This window comes from Dermacentor andersoni, chromosome 5 (assembly GCF_023375885.2).
Source record: "Dermacentor andersoni chromosome 5, qqDerAnde1_hic_scaffold, whole genome shotgun sequence".
Lineage (NCBI taxonomy): Eukaryota > Metazoa > Arthropoda > Arachnida > Ixodida > Ixodidae > Dermacentor > Dermacentor andersoni.
In genome coordinates this window covers 143,662,461-143,685,464 of record NC_092818.1, presented here as the reverse complement: position 1 = coordinate 143,685,464, position 23,004 = coordinate 143,662,461, and the positions used below count along the sequence as shown (strand labels likewise).

Genomic DNA, 23,004 nt, shown 5'->3' with positions numbered 1-23,004 from the left:
CCTCTCTGATGCCAACTTGGAGCAGTGGGTCTGTGCCACTCTTCAATGAATGTGATGCCATCTTGGCCCACTAGGTATGTGTCACTCTTCAGTGAATCTCCGAGGCCAACTTGGGTTGCTGAGCATGTGCCACTGTGTATGCGGCACACTGCAATGACATCAGTTAACCCGTTTCACACCAACTTGTGTCGGTGGGTTACTCTTCTGCACCCTGTTCAGTTCCGTATCACTAGTTTTGAGAATAAGTCTAAATATAACAAACTTCAAATACAGCTCATACATTTGGCACAAACGAGAGTATTCGTCTTTAGAGTCGAAGAGCAATGACAGTACATGGAAAGTGCTTATCATCACACATCACAACATTTTTACGCCTGGTGTATCGGCCATTTGATAGCAATGGCAATTGAGAGCTCCTCAACACTTACAAGTGTTGTGTATCAGGCACCAAATGAAATAATGTTAACAGCCTTTATTGAAGCTTTTTTACAAAAGCTGCCTATGGACACTACGAATATCTTCTTCTACATGGACAGAAGAGGATGAGGCACTGTTCTCGAACTACAGTTTAATCTTCAGGGCCACACGAACCGGCTCTGGAATAACTGCAATGCAAACAGAATCACATGCGCTTAGTCTCAAAGCTCTTCCTCCAAAAACAAGGGCAGCTGTGCTTAATAAAGTCAACTACCATTAAATTAAATTCTGGAGTTCTACATGCCAAAACTACTACCTGATTACGAGGCACACCGTAACGGGTGACTCCGGATTAATTTTGACCCCTAGGGTTCTTTAATGAGCCCCCAATGTGTGGTACATGGGCATTTTTGCATTTAGCCCTCATCGAAATATGGGCAAACTTTCATCCCACACTCTCAGGCTTGGCAGCACGCAGCCGAAACCGCTGCACCACCATGGCAGGTAACTAATAATTTCTCAAGCAATAAAAATTATATTACTGCAAGATGAACAGTACTGAGTTCATAACAGAGTGAAAAGAATAAACAAGGTGTTAACGTTAATTCTTAGCATGCAATCTGCAAATGAAAACTGCAGCAATGCTGCTGCCACTGCACCTCTTTTTGTCATTTTAAATCTGGCTTTGCAACAAGACATTTTGCCAAGGACAGTGCAGTCAATTTTTAAGCCTGTTCATATGCGCACACCTTCTGTGTTTTCTGAGATGGATAATACAGAGATGGCTCCAACAATGATAATACATGCACAGTTTGCACTTTTCTTTTTTCATTCTAACAAGGACCAGTGCCAACATTATTCAGGCAAAGTACACTTACAATTTAGAAAGAAAAGTCTCTTTAAAGCCAGAAAAGCAAGATTAAATAAAACGATATAAATGTGTTTGCTGAATGCTTTCGAGATGCAGAAACAACAGTCTATGCAGAAAATTATCAATGTACAAGAATATGGAGCAGCAAATGTTGCAGTATGTGTAGACAGATATGTAACAAACACCACACTGCTTCACTGCTTTAAAGGAATATTTTAAACAGGCTTTAACAGGGAACTGCAGGTATTGTATTCTCTATAAACAGCAAATATGGCTAGCTGCAGCAAAGGGAAATGCCATGCCACTAACATTCTTGTTTCACTTCATACATCAAGCCGTATGGCCTATCTGCTTCATGCTATATTTTTCATGTTATTCACTGTGGATCAAATGATTAAATGAAAGCTTGCTCAGAGAGTATCCTCCCTTTTTGTTGTTCAGGCGGAGACCCTCTTACTCTCTACAGTATTTTGCACACATTAATCTTATAAGCTTGAGGAAATACAGTATGAAATATTAAAGGTGTTAAAAATGTTCTTTATGTCATCAAGATACAGTATACTTTCGTTAATTCGACTACGGTAAATTCGATTTTACAGTTAATTTGATTCCAGCTGACAGTGATGCATTTCTATAGGTCCAGACTTTCGTTATCTCTATCCTAAAATTGGCCTTCACCGCATAATTCGAACATGACCATTCATGATTCGACAGAGCTTAGAGGACAATGAGTGCGTGAATACACGTCATCTCCCGCCGAAAACGCTTATTTTCGGCCTGCCCTGAGAAGATATTCAAGCAATAACCGTTGCTCACAATGTCTGATTACGGTACTTACCCGCATCTGACGCGTGCCTTTTATCTATTATATTTTTCAAGAATATTGGAATATTGTATCCGATTTCCTGCGCGGTGCAATCGGATACAAAACAAAAATCGCATTCGCGGCGTTCATATACTTTACCGCAAAACGCTGATGTAATGCGGCGAAGCTGACTTTACAAAATAAGTTTTAGTTTTGCAACACATAAGACCCTTTCCCGCTTTTCTTGCAAGTAAATCGGATACGCCTTAGGTTTTATACTTTGTTTAGGAGCTTTAATGTCAGTTATATGCTAGCTTTCTACTTTGCACCCACAAAAAGTGGACGCGCGTTTGACGCGGGGGCATGTTAGAACCTGGCACATACTGTCAAATGAATCAGCGATGTGCTTTGCCGTTTTTTCTGCATCTTGTTTAATTCGACCCGCCGGATAATTCAATCAATCTCGTCTGTCCCGTCACAGTCGAATTAACGAAAGTCGACTGTAAAGCTTAAAGCCAAACTAAAAGTGACAAGGATCCCGTTAAGAACAGCACGAATGAAGAGCAGTGGTGACTTACAATAAAGTTATTGAACTAAAAATAAAAGCACTGGTTCAGCTTGGGTTCAGGTTCAAGATGCTTTGGTTTCATTTCAGTTCAATTCCCGGAGATAAGAAATCGGCCGACGTCAGATTACTTCGCTTCCGGGCTGATCTACTGTGCCCTCAGCAGGGTCACACAGCGAGCCATTGACGCCTTCAGAAGTACAACTTCTTTGTGATGCACCGCAGCACCCTATTTGTCCACTACACTATTTCTTAGGATGGCTTCCGAAATACATACACACTTGGCACCAGTCTCGGAGTTTGCATTACACAAAAAGCCTTGTACAAATTGTCAAGCCCCAAAGCTGTACACTAGTCCACTGGTATGCATGTCTGGCTCCCAAATGCACACTGCCATAGAGGCATGAGTTCGATCTCCATTTATGGTGACATGGAGTTTCATACCAAAACTGCAAGAGGGAAATCTGGTGCTAGTGTTTACACACCCTGCTGGTAAGGGGGTATTCACACAAAGGAGATACCTGCAAAGGCTATAGGAGGAGCAACATGACATCAATTGTCACGGAGTATTCCCCATAGACTTCCCCAACTCACATGGGTGAGCCCATTGGAGAGGAAGGTCAGTGTTATCAGAGTAATTTGGCAGGTTACACTCTCGACACTACGCTTCATCTTTTGCTGATGACAACAGCCCCAATGCGTTTCATCGAGAGTGTCATTGTTGTCGTTTAGTTTGTGACCGGATTCCTATTCTGGACACTGTCAAGTTCTGCCATGTTGGTGTTCTGCCATGTTCTTACCTCCTGAGCCAATCAGAAAAACCTGCGAGCCAATCAGAACTGAGAGCATGACGAATTCGACAAATACCACTCAAGGCCACTGTGACTGCGGTGACCACAACAACAAAGCGATTGCAATATGGCTGCCACCCTCTTGAGCACAAATTTGGTTAAGGTTGCTAGACACCAACACAAAACACTGCTGGATCCCTTGCCATGTAGGTAGGAGTTCTGGAACCAGAGGAGCGCATTCCAGTGGTTCTTGTACAGTGGAAACAGCCTCCTCTCCCTCCTCCCTTTTCTTACCTCCCTCCAAGCACTGAGTGCCGACCTTTCTGATATAGTATAAGCCTGGGTTACACAATAACAAAAAAGGTTGCATGATAGAAATGAGCCCCTGCTCCTGCTCCCCTACTCAAAAAACAATTCCAGAGCCCCTGTAAGCAAAGACTGCTCACTCCTCTCGGCAACAATACCTTCTCTCCCTCGCAGGGATATATGCTGGCGGCGCACCATGTCACAATATCGTGGCATCATCATGTGATGTGAGCTCCCTGCATTGACAAGTGTAATCTTTACCCTTTGTGAATGCCCAGTAAAGCACTTCATCCAGCGTTGATGAGCATTACATGAATATGTACAAGCTCCACTCTGCCCCGCCCACCCCCACCTCCCCACTGGGCTTTGAACAATCTCCTTGTTTTACCCACAGTCACCTCAAGTTTGCTGTATGGCAATGACTAGTGCGACTTACTCTTTGATTGTGACCATCACACTGCTTTCAGAACATCATAAGCGAAAAGAACTCTTTAGACTTGATTAATGCGACAAACAGGGCATGTTGGCAGATATTTAAAAAGGCAACAGCATAACAAAAGACACAGATAGAGACAAAACAACAAGGACAAGCACTGATCCAGCGCTAGTCCTTGTCATCCCCTCTCTATCCGTGTCTTTTCTTGCACTGCTACCTTTTCAACTCTTTAGTACACCTAAAAAGTTACCTACGGTGAGTGCCACGACCCACAAACCATTCAGATATAGCAACACATGTACCGAAAACTGTAAACTTATTTATGCAGTTGGAATGAAATAACAGGATGAGGTATAACAGTTTTCAACGCAAAGGACTCCACTGCTCTAGGGAAATGTTGCACAACTAGCACAGAACACCTGAGCCACAAACAACAACAAAAGAAGATGAATTTACTTTCGTAATGCAACCAAGCCAAATTATATAAAAATGAATGTATTACCCATCATGCCAATGGTGTCCGAATGACTACAGTGCCACAGTTCCCTCCAGCAGTTTTAGCAGAAAACTCTAGGGCGGCGGTACGAACAGTTATTTTCTTTTCCGTAAGGCGATGGTAAAGCTAAGGATAAGAATTTGATGCGTAAAGGGGTTTTTTTCTGGGTCGTAGAGCAGCAGCGACAAATGCAGCACCAGCAGGTAGGGCACAGCCAGGGAGCAATCCGGGTACTGAGGCCAGCAGTCTGGAGACAGGTCAAAACTTGATGTAAACGGCGAAGACGGGTTGAAAAATCTGAGGAAAAGATGACAGCGTTGTCGAGGTAACAGAGACAAGTATGCCACTTCAGGCCGCGCAGGATGCCGTCCATCATGCATTCAAAGGCGACGGGCACGTTGCAGAGACCGAACGGCATTACAGTGAATTCACACAAGCCATCTGGTGTCATAAACGCGGTTTTGGAACAGTCGGCGTCAGCCATGGGCACCTGCCAGTAGCCAGAGCAATCTAAGGAGGAAAAAACTCCACACCTTGCAAACAGTCAAGTGCGTCATCGATACATCGAAACAGGTATCCATCCTTTCGGGTAACCTTGTTAAGCCTTCGATAAGCAACATAAAATCGTATGGTGCCGTTTTTCTTTTCTTTAACTAGGATGACTGGTGATGCCCAGTGACTACTAGAAGGCTGGATGACAATGCGTTTCAGCATTTCATTCACCTGGTCATCGATGATGCATCTTTCAGTTGCCGGTACTCAGTAGAGACGCTGCTGAATGGGTGCATGGCGCCCAGTGTCGATAGTGTGTGAAACAGTCGTGCGGCCGAGTGATGTTGCTTGGCAGTCAAAAAAGGAAGAGAAGCCTAGAAGAAAGTGAAGTTCAGTGTGCTGCGTCGTCATAAGGTCACTGGCAATAGCTGGCTCAAAAGAACATGGCAGTGACTGAGGAGGCGATGCCTTGAGGGCGAGAAGATAAGTGGAGTCGTCCATTGTGTCAAATATTGAAGATGAGGTCAGTGGCTCTGCTCTGCCAAGGTTTTCACAGTGGCATAAAGTAATTGGTTTGGCCAATGGGTTTGACACGCACATGAGAGGGGCACCAGTTTTGAACTTGAGGACGGCGAATGGTAGTCGTAGTGATCGGCAGCGAACTAAGAGTTCAAACGGTGTAAAGAGTACTGTGCTGACATTTACAGAGTCACAAGAGATACTGAAAAGAGCGAAAAACCACGCAGGTATAACGGCGTCTTCTGAAATGGTGATTTTACGACAAGGGTCCTTGTGGTCAGTGATAATATCTGTAGAAAATGGAAACAGATTTCGACGCGGGTGCATTCGATGATCACATGATGTGTGGAAAGAAAGTCCCAACCTAATGTGACGTCGTCGTGTGAACATGACCGCAACATGATAAATTCAATGACATGAAGGACTTCCTGAATGACAACACGAGTGGTGCATGCGCCGGATGGCTCGACGTGCTGCGCGTTGGCAGTCTGAAGGGACATTCTAGAAAGCATTGTCGTCACTTTTCCTATTTTGCGGCAAGTACAAGCATCTATTGCTGAAAGTGCAGTGCCGGTGTCTAAAGTGCCAGCGTCAATGTTCCATCTAATTGCAACTTCAATAACCTTTTTTGGGGAAGTGTGAGGGCTTATACATTTCGCTGACACCGCAGTTCTCGCCTCCTGAACTGCGATCTTTAGTTTTCCTGGCGCAAAGGGCTCCGCCAACGGTGCACGGGGAAAAGGGAGCGGCAGCGAGGAGAAGGTGAATGGTGAGTGGAGAATGTGGTCTCGACGGCAGAACAAAATTCCAATAAAGGAGATTCAAAGCTGTCTGAATAGTTGCAGCGTTGTTGGAAACGTGGCACATATGGACGCACATTGTTGGAGACATTCGGTGTAAGTAGCCGACAGTGACGTGCCATGTGTCCAGCCACGGTCACAATAACAAATCAGACTGTTGTCTTCCGTGTACCAATTGTCTTGAGGTCACGCATACTGCACCACTCTCCGGGCGGGAGATGATACAGGTGGGCACAAAGGCAGGCGAAGGGGACCGTAGGTCTGCGGTGCAGGGCTCATAGCGACTTCAGCGTACGTCAGGGGAGCGGCAGTTGGAGGCTGCTGGAGAGAAGGCAGAACGTGGTTGGCTACTTGCTCCTTGATGACATATTGGAAAGCGGGCACCAATGGAGAACTCGACTGGCCATGTGTAAGCGGTATCAGAGAAAGCTGATGAGCAACCTCTTCACGGACGAACTCCTTGATCTGTAGCAGCAGCGAAGTGCGATCCAGGGCAACAGGCAAGCTCAACATTGAAGTGGCCTGAGGAGGAGATTGGCAGGTGGCTACGCGTTGTTTGCATAGCTAATCGAAGCTTTGACAAAGACTGACGAGTTCAGACACTGTTGCCAGATTTTTTGCCGACATCTGGAAGGCGTCCTCTTCAATGCCTTTTAAGATACACCTGATCTTCTTGGCATCAGCCATTGTGACATCAACGCAGTTACAGAGGTCGACAACATCTCTTATATAACTGGCAAATGTCTCCCCACTCTGTTGCGCACGACCATGCAAATGTTGCTCAGCACGAAGCTTGCAAATGGCGGGGCGCCCGAATACCTCCGTCACATTACTTTTGAAGACCACCCACGTCGTGAGATCACGTTCGTGGTTGTGGTGCCAAACGCCGGCAACATTGCTCAAATAAGTCTACACGGAATTCAGTTTTTTGGTTGCGGATGCTCACATGGTCGTAGTCAGCGAGCCAGTCTTCTACGTCATCGTCTTCTGTACTGCTTAACCCTTTGAGACGCCACTTTATCCCATTGATTGAAAAGTTACTTTCACCACATGCCTTGCATCTTCAGAATCGTAGAAAGTGTACAGCTACAGAAAATATTAAGAATTTTCAATTGTTTAGCGAGTTTTGTCAAGTTTACAAAATTTCGACTGCATGCGAAAACTCACTACAGGAACACAAAATATGAGAACATGTACTATTTCGTGTTTTGAAAAGCTTGAAAAGCACTTATCCGGCCACTTGAAAATTATGCCTGGTGCATGACATTGTAAAAAACAATGAAAGAATGAACCTGCTACATACAACATACTGACACGGAGTAAGAACACCCAGCCGTCTACCTTCCCACTCATTTTGCTAAAACATTCTGCACGTTATTCAAAATTGCAGCACAGTTCCAATAATCAGTGTTCAAGATGTATGAAACACATTTTAAATACCACTACTTTCATCAGTGCTCTTGCTATTGATGCACTCTCCTGCTGTGCACAATTGTGTAGACAGCATCTCAAAGGGTTAAGGATGGGTCCCATTGAAGCAACAGGCCAGGGCAGACCATGGTAGTCACTGGGGCAGCAGGTTGTGGTTGTCCTTCTTCCGGCATAATGAAGATGGGCTGTAGTGTCCGATTGTGAAGTTCCAGATTTCCTGTTGCACATAGGAGCTCCACCAATTGCAAAGGAGGTTTATTAAGGTCGTGGAGCAGCAGCGACAAATGCAGCACCAGGAAGTAGGGTGCAGCCACAGAGTGAACTGGGTACGAGCCATGCGATGGCAACAGGGTTTTCAGTGTGCCAATCTTCTTCCTCACAGGTGCAACAAAGGCACAATAGTGATGACGACTTGACGATAACAATGACAGCATAGTGTAAAGGATGATGGAAAGAATGGACATTGCAAATCCATATTCAAGCTTTTAAGCACTGTCCCGGTAGAACTGTAACTGTTGGCAAACCAAGTAACAACACAATCGATTCTCAAGCCGGCACAAGAATACATTTGATACTCGTGCTTACATGTTGCACAGGCTCTCACAACTGGTATGCGCATGCAAGCTGTCATCAGAAAGAATCATAGAGATAACTTCACTGGCATGTGGAAGACATAAATTGATGTTTTCTATTGCTTTAGAGCATGGACGTTTAATGTTATAGCTGCAACACATATAGGTTTCCGTTACATGTAACTTGATATGCCTATGGTTTGAGTTGAATACATATGAACAAGTACAAATAAGATGACAAGCATGTGCACAAAAAGTGTTCTATGGTGACTTGTGTGGCATGTGTGGTAGTGCTGGCTGACCAGAACGGAGAACCAGAAGAATGTCTCCTCCATTATCTCCCTTTACTCCCCCTCTGAGCAAAGTCAACTTAATGGAAGCTTCATGGAAGGGTCAGTGGTGTACAATCAGTGTCTTATCCTGTATTCTCCAAGCCAGGTCTCATTACTAAGTAGCTGACACAATCCCTAGGCTTTCTGTACTGCACTGTGCTGGTGAGAAAGTCACACTGATGGAAATTATACTTTAACAACATCAAAACATGACTTACAAGTCTTGACATGTGTCAGGTCACAAAAAGGCCTGTTGTTGGTTTGCTTGCACCTGCACAGGAGGTATTTCTTGCTCTCTTCAACAGTAAAGCGCACCGGCCCAACACCAAGCTCCTTGCCCTTGTGAGTCCCGTCGCAGAATGGCTATAAAGGATGTGGCAAAAGACATTTTAATACAAGACATTTTGGCATTTGTTTAGACGTAAGGAAGAAAAACATTTTATAAATTCACATAAGGATGATTGTAGCAGATATAGGCATAGGTCGGCATATATACTCACTAGTATACTGATACATAATCATGCCGCACTCATTTCACAGGCATGAATAGAGAGTTAGGAATAGTGTGAGCGGACTGGAATGCATAAGGGTGATTAGCGGTGAGTTTGAGTGGAAGTGAGTATGAATAGTATGAGTACAAGTGAAGTCAGTGACAGGGATTTTGAACATGAGTGATTGTAGGTGAGTGTGATTGGAGATATGTATATGACTGAATGCCGGTAAGTGGGAGTGGTAGCAAGTATATGAACGTGAGCGAGTGCCGGCGATTGTGAATGGAAGGGGCTATGAACACCTGTGAGTGTTGGTGAGTACGAGTACGTGTGAGTAGGAACGTGAATGAGTGCCAACGAGTGCAAGTGCAGATGAGTGCCTGTGAGTACAGATCCTGCGGAAACATTGGTGAGGAAGTATGAATGAGTATCCACTTATTCTCTCGACCTGTGGATGTAGGTACACATGAGACAATCTGGCTAGGTTCACTCGGTTAGGTTAGGAGATAGGTGGAAGAGGTAACTACCACCGTTGTATCCGTACTAAGTGCCCCTACAAATCGGAGTTCAGTAATCAAATGAGCACAAACTTGCATCGCTAAAGGCCCCATAATACGGTCAAGCCACAGCTAAAACAAGGCTCATCGGGATTTCGTTACAGAAAACCTCAGTTAGCTATCGCGGTACTAAGCATAACCGCTAGGTTAACAGATGCATATCTTACCTGCTTTTTGCTGAGACCACAGGCACACCAGGAATACGTTTTGCCCGCTTCAAGCTTCACAAATGTTGGAATCCTTTTAGCTATTTGTCCCTTCTTAACCGGCTCCTTTGGCGCTGTGGTCGTGCTACACTTGGCCTACAAAACAAAACAGTTAGACGTAATTACGTTCACGTCAGTACAGCCGTTCGTACGTAAGAACACTTCGCGAGAACTGGCGCTGACCAATAACGACAACGATCGAGGTATTAAGGATTAATAACGACTAGACGAGTTCTTGTGTTATATGTAGCGGTGAAAGTTGTTTTAGCTTTATTTCACAAATCAACTCCGTAGTGCTCCCCGAGCGGAGAACGCAGCCAGGAGACGTACTGATAACAACCTCGAAAGAGTTATACGATAAATTAGATTTTAAAAGAAGGCAGTGATATTACTAACGTGCAGTGATGATACACGCTAAGAAGGTGAGCACGAAACATTTTCTATAAACCGTTAGCGCTCTACGAGCACGAAACACCTGCACTGCATGCGCACGACTGCGTTGCTCACCGCTTGAAGCCGGACAATAATTCGCATCTTTAATGCGTAGTTTGTGATGGCAGACATGCTTTACTTGAATAAGGGAGTTACCACAAACGGGTTGCAAGAACTGTCAGGCAAAACGATTTTATTCCCAGTCGTTAGATAAATTTAACTCTCGCAAGGTCGTCAGCTAGAGGTGATGTTGATATTGATGCGACTTTTCCCGTTAAATGTACCCCATCCCACAGTGTACTATACTGATGAAAGCATTGCCTGATTAACTTAAATTTGTCTTATTTCATGCACAGTGTAAGGACAAAAATTTGTTATAGAGAGCTATATTATGCTTCTCTTGTGTATTTTTAATGCACGCTAAAATAAGTGCTGTACCCATGGAGCAACGCATCGAAAGGCGGGAAAAATAAATATAAAAAACGGCTCTGTGCTCTGTGCTGCGTCTTGGGCATGCCATGGGTCATCTCCAAATGTAGCAAAACATGTAGCAAAGCTCTGGTCAGCAAATTATAAGAACACATTTTATCTTTCTTAAGCGCTGTCCAACTACATAACACCGCGACAAAGTTTTGCATGCGCGTCAGGCGCGTTTACAGGAAGACGTGGCATTGAAGCTCAAAGACCATGATTTTTGGGTACTAATATGTACCACACCAGCGAACAAGCGGAACGCGTAGCGCGCGCCACGAAAAGAAATACAAGTTCGTTTTATTGAACTTAATTTTTTCAATAAACTTTAATAAACTTCAATAAAATACCCATTCGTTTAGTTTACAGCGTCCAGTTTGATGCCAAACTCGACGCGTTACCAGGGTAGCAACGTCCACACCACACCTGTCGGCAGCGGCTACCTCAGAGTAACAAAAGCAAGTCTTGAAGGCCATGCTTTTGCATGCTGCAGACGCCGGAAGCGATTGCAAGCGCCGAAAATTCCGTTGTAGAAACTAAGGTTTCCGAAACTGGAACCACAACGTTCTCACTTCGCGCGGTTTCTAAATTAACCTCAATTGCGTTTGTAAATTCGTACGTAATGTTTGAGGCTGTTCAGCTGACAAATGTCTTGCACCATAAAAGGCACGATATCATCATCGTAATTACTCTGAAGATGTTTCTCGTAGTAAGCTCACGTCGCGTGCGTGAGCGATACCGAACGCGATTGACGTCGCGTTCGGTATCTTGCTACCACGCACCACCAGTACAAATTTCGTAGTAGCCCGGCATTATCCTGTGCCTGCGTCATCCTACATCGTTCGTGACGATGATCGTACATCTACGATCATATTAAACTGAAATTAACGTCAGCATTTTAGCCACTGCCTTAGGCAACAAGTACCGATGTGACGCTAGGGTGCCCAGTGGCGAAAGGCGTCTCTCAAGGGGAAGCTTTAGCTCGGGTGCTCCTATCTAAATACATGTAAAAGGAGAATTCGCTTTTTCTCGGCAACCACTGCACCAAATTTGACGAGGTTTGTTGCATTTAAAATAAAAACTTAATATCTAGTTACTGTTCGTTTCGAATTTTGGACTTGGGTCGTCAATTTTTTATGAAATATTGGCAAAAATTGCTAATTTTCAGAAAACGATACTATCGAGTTTACAACTCTGTAATTCAGCAATTAAATATGATATCACAATTCTGTGAATTGCATCTAATAGTTAATTTAAAGCGGACAGAATTGGTATGTTACACATAAATCTGAAAACAGATTGTACTATGGAAATACAGCTTTTGTAGAACCCTTGTACACAACGTAACGAATTCACGTAAGATATAATTTGACACATCGAATTTATCCGCTTTGATTGATCTAATGAACGCCGTTTTCGGAATAGTGTTATCCGTTCTTGATGCAGAGCTATTGATTTGTAAACTTGGTGCTTCTATTTATTTCGAACTTTCGAATTTCTGAAAATTCTTTTAACAAAATAGAGGCCCTCAATCGATTTTCCGTTTCCAACAGTGTTACAATTGGCGTGTAATACCCCTTGCAAAAAAAAAGGATGATCGAAAAGACCATGCCTAATCGAAACGGAGGTTGGATCCCTATTAAGCTATGGATATCTCAAGAGGTTGCCGGTCTGGCGGGCGCCCCGCAGTGATAACGGGCCCCTTTGTGTGTGCGCGTGACCAAAAGAAGAAAAAAGGCCCTTTCCGCGAACTGCGACTCTAGGGGAGAACCCTTTCCGCAAACTGTGCGACTCAGGGGAGACCCTTTGCTCGAACCAAACAGGACCCACGAGTTGCCGCCAGCGGAGGCAAGCACGTGCAACGTCGCCTAGATGAGAGGGAGCAGCCGCCAAACACCGACGGGACTCAGTACATGTCGCATGACGTTGACGTGAGCAAAATCCCGTCTACAATTTTAGCGGGCCTACTTAGGCGCCCCGCCCCCAATGTATTTTTTATTCATTCTTTTCTTTTATATCCTTCACCAACCACGGAATATACAGTGCAAGTCTCGCACAAGCAATCGTCTCGCCCCTGCCTGGTCGCCATGGTCTACCGGACGCCTGCAGCCTGCAGACAACGCCACGCTACCCCGTAGTAACGCCGGTCGAGGTCCCAGTAACAGGCGTCGCAACAACAGTCACTAGAATTTAACTTTTATCTCTCAAATGCAACAAATTTCGTTGAAATCGATCCAAGGGTAATCTGAGAAAAGCGTTTCTGCGTTTTACATGTATTTGAATAGGCCGCGTCGGAGTTCGGCCCGACCTAAAGCTTCCTCTTAATTGATGGTTGACTATATATAGTTATTAGGCCTACGTATAATGCCAGTTAATTAACGCTGACGCTAATCATAAGTGTTCCCTCTGAGCGTGACAAAAGGCGCGCAGACCTGCTCGGATGTCCGCTGTCATAAAACAACTGGAAAAACAAGGAAGATAGCGATGATCGGACTGCGTGACCGGAAACGGGACGCTAGTCAACCTGCGCCGCTGGGCCTGGAAAAGAAAAAAAAAAAGAGTGAAACGCAGTCGGAGGCAGACGCGAGCAACGAAGCGACGGCTGCGCAACCAACCGGCCGCACAGACCAGCACGACGAGACGAAATGGCCTACCGAGAGACGACGAGGAGTGAGGCAAGCGCAACTCAGCCAGCTCCACGGGCCAGCGTCAAGTCGACCCTGAAACAAAACACGGCGCCGGCCGGAGAAAAAATCGAGGTCGTGAGTGCGCGCGCGAAGCGAAAGGGAGCCGCCGTCGCGGCGTCTCGAACACGATGACGACGACGCGAGCCGCCCTTGCAGCCAGCAAAAACAGCCGAGGAGGAGGGATCGGATGAGGGCCGTCCCCATTCGCCAGGGATGGCAGCGCCCGCAGCAGACGACGACGCCGGCGCGCCGGCCCGGCGGCGGGCGCCCAGGTCAACAGTGGCGCTAGCTCGCGCGGCTGTTGCACCCACTTCCGGGCGCGAACAACGTGCACGACGCCGCGCCGGGGCCTGACCATTACTACACGATGGCCGCGGCTGCTCCCACGGTTCGCTGCACGTGGTTCGCTGCTTCCGCGCAGCTGGACAAAGGCAGCGCGGGGCCGCCGGCAGAACAATGAGAGGCACTGCCCAATAAAGGAACTCCCCGGCGCCGAGCGGTCGCCGCCGTCTGCCGGCGGTGGCGGGCGCCGAACCACCCCACCCCCCGTACCGACTGCCTCCGTCATCGCTGAGCGGCGACCCGCTTGCGTTGGCCCCAGTGAGTGGTGCGTGCGCGACAGCCCTCTCTTCTGGATGGAGTCGGGCGCACACCTGCCGATTGACGCCGGAGTGTCGCGCGCTGTGCTAGCCGAGCGTGATGTTTACGCCGAAACTCGCCCCTCTCTTGCAGAACGGATGTACTGCGTACGACACACACACGGGTTTGGGGCATGGAAAGACACGCAAATGGTTAAAAAAAAAAAAGTGCGCTGCGTGCTCCGGAGAGGAAAGTCGGCGCCACCGTGCCGCCGTGCTACGTATACCGCTCCGCACGTGCTGCTGCCGGCTTTCCCAGGCTCCGGCCGCCGCCGCTGCTGGCTGGCCGGGAGGGCGACCACGTCGGTGATCGCATCTTCTGGAGGAAGTCTGGCTCACCTTACGCACCTTACATATCAATTGAAATGGACGGCCACTGGTGCCGAGATTGAACAAACACGTGGCTTTTCTTTTTTCGTTTATCCCTCCTGGCGCATGCAAGATCAGTTGAAGGGGACTTCGAAGTAGTTTGTAACTTGGCGCGGTTCTCACTTCAACGTTCTCATTGACCTTTATTGTAGGTGTGCGTATTTTCATTTGCTTTCTGCAATGCCGCTTGTTATTCATGCTTGCGCCCTCTTCATCCTCGACTAAAAACGATGGAACAGCATGTGCGATAGCGCTGGTGAAAGCGACTCGTTCGACGTCTTACTACAGCGCTATACAAGCACAAAACACCTAGTCTGGCGGAGCAGCTCTAGACCGGCCGGCTTGATGGTCTCGTAAGCATGTTTACACCTTCAGAAAAGAGAGCGATGGAGAAGGCCAAATAAAAAGAAAAGAAACGGGGCAGTCACTGTCCACGAGGCGCCGAGGCGAGTTCCGAATACCTCCCAGCCTGCCGAACAAAGGACGGATGCGGTATCTGGTTCTAGCCAGTGAGATACGCGCGGCGTCGAAGAGGGGGGTGCCTGTATCAGTGGCTGCCGGCAGCGCGTATATATGCTACCTTCCTTCCCGTTTACAACAGGCACAGTCCAACCTACACATGCACCTTGATGTGACAACCACGTGGCACATTTTAGAACGTATAACGCAATTCCACAGCGGTTCTCGTGCGGCGGCGCCCGTGGTCAGCATCAAATGTAAATCACAGGACATCAAACAAAGCAGCCTGTGCCCAGGACATCGGCGCGAGAATGCGTCCTCAGACACCGACGCAGCATACAGGAATATCCATCGGATATATTATAGTGAAGTGTCGGAAGAGGCTCTGGTATAGCGAAGGAATTAAGGAGTTGCATTTTGGCCAGTGGCAGTCAAACCCAAACTCTAGAACTTCGAAAGGGCGTGAAAATTTTCTTATGCAGCTTCGCTGTATGAGATGTATGAGGTGCTCGAATTGGCATACACCTGTAAAGGCCTTTTCACTCTCTCTCTCTCTCCCCTCGACATAATGTCGGCGTGGCGTCGCCTCATATCCCGCGAAACAACTATGCTGTTAACGACGACCGATACGCGCAGTTATCCGCTTAAATTGGTGACGACAACCGCCACTCCAACGCTTGGGACGCGTCACACTGTATACACACAGGGAAGACCGAAAATGAAACAGGATAATCGGTTATAGCTTCAGCTCAAGCGTTCGTATAGTGAGCGTAGTGTGATGGTATAGCGCGAACTCGGCACAAATAAAGGTCCCACATTTCCACTCGTGTTTGTTTCGTTCCTTGTCCCGTGGGTTCGTCCATCAGCATGGCGCCACGCCGACTTCCCGAATAGCCGTTTCTAAGCCGTTTGTCCCCTTATACGCACTAAATAGAAATAATCCCAGATAGGAGTAAGTGCTTCGTCGCCTATAGAATTCCCGAATTAGAATTTAATATACTCTATTCATATGGAGTTTTATTTAACTTCATCTCTCACAGGAATTTTTATTGCGATAGCGATTATATGGACAATCCAGGCGCCTTTCTGCCGTCGCCGTGAGGTTCCGTATGAGTGAAAGCGTCTGAGGGTGGGCCGGCGAACGCGGTTAAATATCGTATACGCAAGCGAGGAACGCGGGCCGGGTGCGTGCCCTCTCCTGTGGCCCGCGAGGCAGGGCAAAGCCACCTAGAAATTTGGGCAGGGGGGTGAGGCGAAGGAGGAGGGGCGTTCTTTTCCGGCGGCAGCTACGGTGCCTCGATGTCCTCCTCGCCCGCCGCACCATACAGAGTGGAGACAACCGCGGCGTCTACTACAGCGTTGGCCACGCGAATCGTGCACGTCGTAGGGACGTGTTGCCGGCGCTCGTGTGTCTTGAAAGCGGTCTGCGACGTGGCTGAAGTGCACGCCCGCGCGGGCCTCATTTTCAAAACGATCTGCGATGTTTGCAGAGTGCGCGTAGTGCCGGTAGCTTCGAATCCGATGTGCTTTCAGCGTTCCGTTCGCGCTGAACGGAGAGATGCATGAAGGTCAATTTGCTTGCTGCTGCCGCGATTCCTCACTCCAGAATATTGACAGCGAGTTTCCGCGCTCATCGAGCAAGATGATCGAGCAAGATTGAGCACGCGTGGCACCGTGCTGGTTAATTTAGTTAAAACACGTTGACAGGCTAGTTGGTTTGAATCCATGATAGAATGTGTAAGCGCGACTGAACAAGGACGTAGAAAGAAGCAGACACACAAAGACAGCGCTGTCTCGGTGTGCCTGTTTCTTTCTACGTCTTCGTTGAGTCACGCTTACACATTCTGTCATTGTTAATTTAGTTAGTAAACGAATGTTTACAAGTTTACACGACCGATAAAACTACTATCCTTACTTCGTACAGCTATCTGCTAATTTGCTATCGCAATCGGTGCTTCGCCTTTCGGGCTGAACTGCGAATTTTATGGTGTTCAAATAGAAGTAAATATTACTTCATTTCTCGCAGAAGTTGTTAAAGTGTTCCAATTGGACTGAATATTACTTCATTTTCGAAAGGGTTTTTAGGTATCCTAATTGGAGTGAATATTACTTCATTTCTTGAAGGAGTTTTTAGGTGTCGAAATTGGAGTGAATAGTATTCCATGCTTACAAGGGTTTTAGGGGTTTTATACTGAGCAAATATTATTTTATTTCTGGAAAGGGTTCCTGAGGTGTTACAAGTGAAGTAAAATACTACTCCAATTCTGAAGATAGTTTCTCGAGATAATGCCGCATACATTATAATTTTTTTCCTGCACTGAAATGAAGGCGCAGCTTTCGTGTAGTGGCTTTACGACACTTAATATTAACCTATAAAGTGCTGCAGGCGCTATGTTCTATACCGGGAACAGCTCTTGTCGTAACTTATTTTGTTTCTCACCTTTCTAGTTACATTTGGCTCGATGTCGAATTTACTTATAACGCTTCACTGGAAAATAATATAGAATTTAATTACAGTAAGATCATTTATCTACTCATCTAGTTAACCGCCCTTTCTCTGCTGGACAAGTGTGTTCAACAACAGAAATCGAAGCGCGAACTCAGCACAAATAAAACTCCCGCATTTGCGCTCGTGTTTTCCTTCCTTCCTTGTTCCCTGGACTTGCTTTTTTTTTTTAACCGCATAAGCAGTTTTTGTTTACAGTATAAGTCTTTCGCAGACTTCTGGTATGAAAATGGAACGGAAGTACGTAGTCACTCAACCCAGCGGCACAACGACTTCCTGAGTAGCCGTTTTTAAGCCGTTATTGAGGAGTGAATGGTGTCGTATAGGTTTTCGGCATGCGCACTTCGGCCCACCTCGACCGCAAAGTTCGGGCGTTATCTCGGGGGCCCTCTTGAAATTGGTTCTCGATTATCGGGGCATATATGAAGGCCTAGCTTATGGGAACGCTGGCTTGTGATAACAAACCGGCGGCTTGCCTAGCCAACGGCATCATTCGGGGTAGCACGCGCTTTGGAACGATTGAAACACTCCTTTACGTACATAAACGCACGAACGTGTCAAAACACTTAATTTTATTAGGTTCCATGGTGTAAAATAATTTCGCGCCATTGCATACGTTATGCCGAAGCCTCGGCGCTATATCTTAAAGCACTTAAATGACTCATTTACTTGCCGAAGTTTGAGTCTGGAAGCGACTGAAATGCCCATGCATGAACGCGTCAGAACGCCTTCTACACATCTTTCTCGAATCCTAAGCTATTCCCTAAATGCAACCTCAACTATCGTCCCCGATCACCCTGGGGGGCTAAAGAAAACTTAAAGTTCCAGCTTCGATTTCTGACTTCTAAGCCGATTTCTTCCCTTTCTCTCTCCTGTTGTTTATTCGTTTCATTTAATGGGATCATCTTTATTTGGGAACCGTCACGCTCTTTTTTCAATATGTCCGTAGGTGTCTAACGTCTTTCACGCCAACTTGGGTCACCAGGCGTATGTCACTACGTGCCAGAATAGACAACTTGTGTCATTGGGTACGTGCAACTACACTGGGCACGTGTAACTTGGTAGGTGCCTGAATAGACGATTCCGGACGTTGGGCATATGTGCAACGGAGCAAGTGATGCGTTAACGTTCTCGGCCAATCCTCTAGAATGGGTATGTGCTCCATGGTGTTACGAACGGCCTGCAGGGGTACCGACCTACAAAATTCTCCCAGCCCACCGCAGCTGCGGGGCTGGCGATCTACGGAGAAGCGACCGCCAAGTCAACAGCCCGTTGGCGCCGGCATGTCTGCTGCGGGGACTCGCTTTGAAAGGAAGACAATACGTCAGTCCCCAGCCCTTTGGCGCCACCATGTCTGCTGCGACGACTCGCTGTGTAAGGACCACAATGCGCCGCGTCCCCAACCGAACGGCGTCGGGATGTCTACAAAATCGGCGGGCCAAGTATTGTTTGTGGAGTCGCCGTCGCCTTCACGGTATGATTGGAGCGGGGGAACTTCTGGAATAAGAAGTTTTGTGGCGCCATCTCACGGTTCATAGAAGTCGTCAGTCAATGGACAGGCGCGGCGGCGACTGTCTGCGGAGTGAAACCTGTGCGGAAGTAAGTGTGTAAACCCTCCCCCTCCAAGGCGGGTCGGCTACGATGACTTTGGACGCTCCCAGGTCGATGGTTGAACTGCCGTTTTCCCTCACCGAGGGATCTAGGGAGGACAGAGTGTATTTAAGGAGCCGTTAGCGGCTCCTCAGGGTGCATTCCCTCTCAGTCATGCTAGACTGATGAACTGTAACGTTCTCATGTAGGTACTGTAAATAAATCCCGTATTCCTCGTTCTCGATGAGAGCAAGTGTCAGAGCTGTGTCATGCCAATAAATAGCGCTTATCTGAGTGCACTTACACAGTCGGCAGAAGAAAGAAAAAGACGGGGGAGGGGGTGCAGAAATAAATAAATAAATAAATAAAGAAAGAAATACAAATTGGGAGCGTGGGGATATTAGTCGCACGACAACGCGTGTGCGTACAAGCGCACGAGCTGTTTTTGACGGTACACACACACACACACCGTTATTACGCCACTGGCTCCAGCCGAAGAAAAAAAAATGAGGAAAGAAAGGATAAAAAAGGAGGAAAAGATCGTAAGCGCAATCATCAGGACACCGATTCCTGCACGACTTTCTCGACGCCTCAATCCGCACCGGACGGTGTAGTATGCCTGGAACGTATTCCGAAGCCGTGTACGCGCACTGCACAAAATCATGGGGACTGGCAAAAAGGACGCACGTTTGTGGGAAACTTCGTTTCAGAATAGTCACACACACACACACACACACACACACACACACACACACACACATATATATATATATATATATATATATATATATATATATATATATATATATATATATATTAGGGGACGCAAGCGTCGCCTTGCCTGCCTAAATGTCTGCTTAGGCTTTGTTCGAACCCGAGCGGCTGGCGCACACAAGCCTCTTACATCCCCTAATATAGCACGCTATAGTAGGATACAAATAAAAAAAAACAGCAGTTGGCAACCAAGGCACACGGACCGCGCGGGTAGGGGGACTAGAATTCAAGCCACTCTAGCGCGGGGTTGTTACTCCGCCAGCCAATCACAGAAGCAAAGAGAATCGCCGTCACGCGATCATTTCAAAATGGCGTCGTACTTGATACCTCCGGAGCCTCTGCCGTCTTGAAGAGTCCTTTCACCGGCGGAAGCGATGAGGTGTGCAACAAACATGGACAAAGTGCATCGAGTCTGAGCATTTCACTCTTCAAAAGCCCGCGATCTAGTTCATTTCACTGCTGATCCCGCTTTACTCATGAAACTTCACTGCCATCTGAAGTGAAACTTGATAATAAATAGTTGCAGCGAAGCAAGCGTTTAATTTCAGCTCAGTAAAGAGTTAGGCTTTCACCGTTCCGCTATAACAGACGAGTTAAAACGTATAAAATTACGCGATTTTAATTTTATTTTTGTGGTTACCCCCTTATTTAGGAACAGGAAAAGCTTGAAGTACCAACTATTTGCAGTCTCGCGGAGGAACAGTGGCTGACGGTTATGAGGGCGTGAGCGGGGCTTCATTGCAGACTTAAGTTGTATTCGACTATAATAATGCAATTCCGGAGTGGGAGCTGCATACTATGGTCGCTGGAAGAAAAGTCACTGGACTCGCAGATGCTCACCACTTTTGCGACGGACAGCTCACATGTCTTTCTTCGGCAACCTGGTGAAAAAAAGAAGGGTTACCAGACAGAAGCTCAAGCGACAAATGCTCACAATGGCCGACATAAGGGAATGGCTGACCATCGGCCTTAAGTCTCTCCACACTGAAAGTCACTACACATGCCGACTGACAAGAAGAAAAAAAGCTTCCATAGATTTCTGCAGTAAAAACTCACCGCTATAGTCATAGAGTGACAGAAGTTTCAGAAGATATATGGAACCTGCTGCAAGCATCTATCCGGCTTCTCGCCGTGACACCACCGCCCTCGGGTTATCTCTTCATCTTCACTCTCACCCTATGGGGGGGGGGGGGGGAAAGCACAGTACGCACATTTATCCAGTTAACATACACGTTGGAATCCATGTGAAGCGAAGCGGTGAAACTGCTATATAAACTAAGTGCGATGCTTACAATTGACCATATTGTCATCCTCTCCAACGTTTAATATCGCATGCAATGTTCGTGTTTTTGTTATGCACCTGACTTTATGTCATGAGAAGTCTATCTTATGCACTATAGATACACCGTTCACAATGTATCCGTCGAAATGTGCACGTCAGTTCATGCAAATAAACTCCATAGTTGTGAGACATCGACACCGTGACGTCAGGATGACGATGTTTAATGTTTACTGAGGGAACAATGGTATATGAGATGTGTATATGCAGACAGAAGTGCGACGCAAAAGACCACGGTGACACAAATACGTTTATTGCATATTCGTCCGTTTCATTCTGGAACGCACGCACGTGCTATAGATATAGGCGACGTGACGCCCGGGGTTCTTCGCCAAGACAGCATGCAGCTAGCAAAGATCGGTATAGAGTTCGCAAAGAAGGCTTCGCTTTGAAAACGAACTTCGTCCAGCACCGGGAAATCAATCATGTACTATCGTGCTCAATATAATTTGCAACACGGACATACGCCCGTCAGTTTTTTCAATAATAAAAATGACAGGCGTCATTTTTCTTGTAAACAGGGTGCTATGTACCAGTAATCGAGACGGCGTTCAGCAATTTGTGTGTATGTGTACGTGGGCTACAACGAATAAGTAGTATGTGGTGGCGTCTGTGTGCATGCAAGTATATCGAATGATACTGCAAGCGTGCAATGCTGTATAGCGGACGAACACGACGCTGCGCGCATCGCAAAGCTGTTTAAACGATAGCGTCATTATTTGAGGAGAGAGAAAGATCGTGGAGAGAAAAAAGGCGCTATTTTCTGCATCCCTTTAGGGAGCGCGGCTTAGCGTCTTAGGGAAGCTGTAGCACTCTAAAGACAAAGAGAGTTCCGGGCACTCTCTTTGAGGGAGTAACTGCTTGTCCCACATTTCACTCTCTTTTCGAGAGTAGATCGACCCTCTTTGCGAGAGAGTAGGGCAACTCCTCCTGACAGAGTTTTGTTACTCCACCGCAAGGGAGTGCTAGTACTCTTCCGGAAAGTGCTAATACTCCCTCCACAGAGGTAATAGTACTCCTCCAAACTGAGTACTTCTACTCCACCAAGCCGTGTTTCTACTCCCCCAAACAGAGTGCTTGTATTCCTTCAGAACCGTGAGTGCTATAGGAGAGGGGGACATAAAGAGCAAGCAAAGCAAAATAGCAGCGTTCTCTCCGAGAGCCTGCTGCTGTCGCAGCAAATAAGTCTAGAGCACATACGAATAATTGCTGAAATCTGCTAATGTTATAAAGGGACACAGCTCAGTGCGCATGAAGCTCAAATTTAATGTATGCAGGTATTTGCATGCCACGTGAAGAAAGTTAAAAATGTATCCGAAAGTTCAAACGTTACGAGAACTAACGGTTCTTCTGTGGACATGCGCGATTATCCGAAGGGATCACTTCGATTTGCTGGAGCCTACGTGTTGAAGTACATATGCAGCGGCAGCCATCTTAACAAAATCCACACGCGTACGACCATCACAGAGAAAACGAAACTAAATTCAGCGACTTTCTCGCTAAGTTTACCAACACTTGTCTTGCATCCGATGACGGCAAATGATGCTCATTTACTGGCATCCACTGTGAAACGGGGCGGTGACAAATAGCCACCTATAGGCTGCTTGAGTTAATCAGGTATGTTACACATATACTTTTCATTCTAGCATTTT

The 23,004-nt window shown here is 46.6% G+C and overlaps 1 protein-coding gene across 2 annotated transcripts; it reads right to left on the bottom strand.

Annotated features, from left to right (window-relative positions):
- Positions 1-452: 452 nt before the first annotated feature.
- Positions 453-10,785, bottom strand: LOC126531326 (uncharacterized). 2 transcript variants are annotated; one of them, XM_055071098.2, is made up of 5 exons: positions 10,595-10,785; positions 10,049-10,183; positions 9,052-9,196; positions 3,896-3,991; positions 453-605 (listed from the first exon to the last, which is right to left on the bottom strand). In XM_055071098.2, exons 1-5 carry the CDS (start codon positions 10,649-10,651, stop codon positions 562-564), a joined length of 477 nt encoding a protein of 158 aa, XP_054927073.1. In that variant the 5' UTR covers positions 10,652-10,785; the 3' UTR covers positions 453-561. The 2 variants fall into 2 exon arrangements, with proteins under 2 accessions (XP_054927073.1, XP_050034782.1); XM_050178825.3 differs by lacking the exon at positions 3,896-3,991 and having other exon boundaries at positions 10,595-10,781.
- Positions 10,786-23,004: the final 12,219 nt, after the last annotated feature.

Coding starts and splice junctions, on each gene's coding strand:
- LOC126531326 (XM_055071098.2), bottom strand. CDS start 10,651: ATGTCTGCCATCACAAACTACGCATTAAAGATGCGAATTATTGTCCGG. Junction 10,184..10,594: donor TTATTGTCCGGCTTCAAGCG/GTGAGCAACGCA, acceptor TTTGTTTTGTAG/GCCAAGTGTAGCACGACCAC. Junction 9,197..10,048: donor GTGGTCTCAGCAAAAAGCAG/GTAAGATATGCA, acceptor CATCCTTTATAG/CCATTCTGCGACGGGACTCA.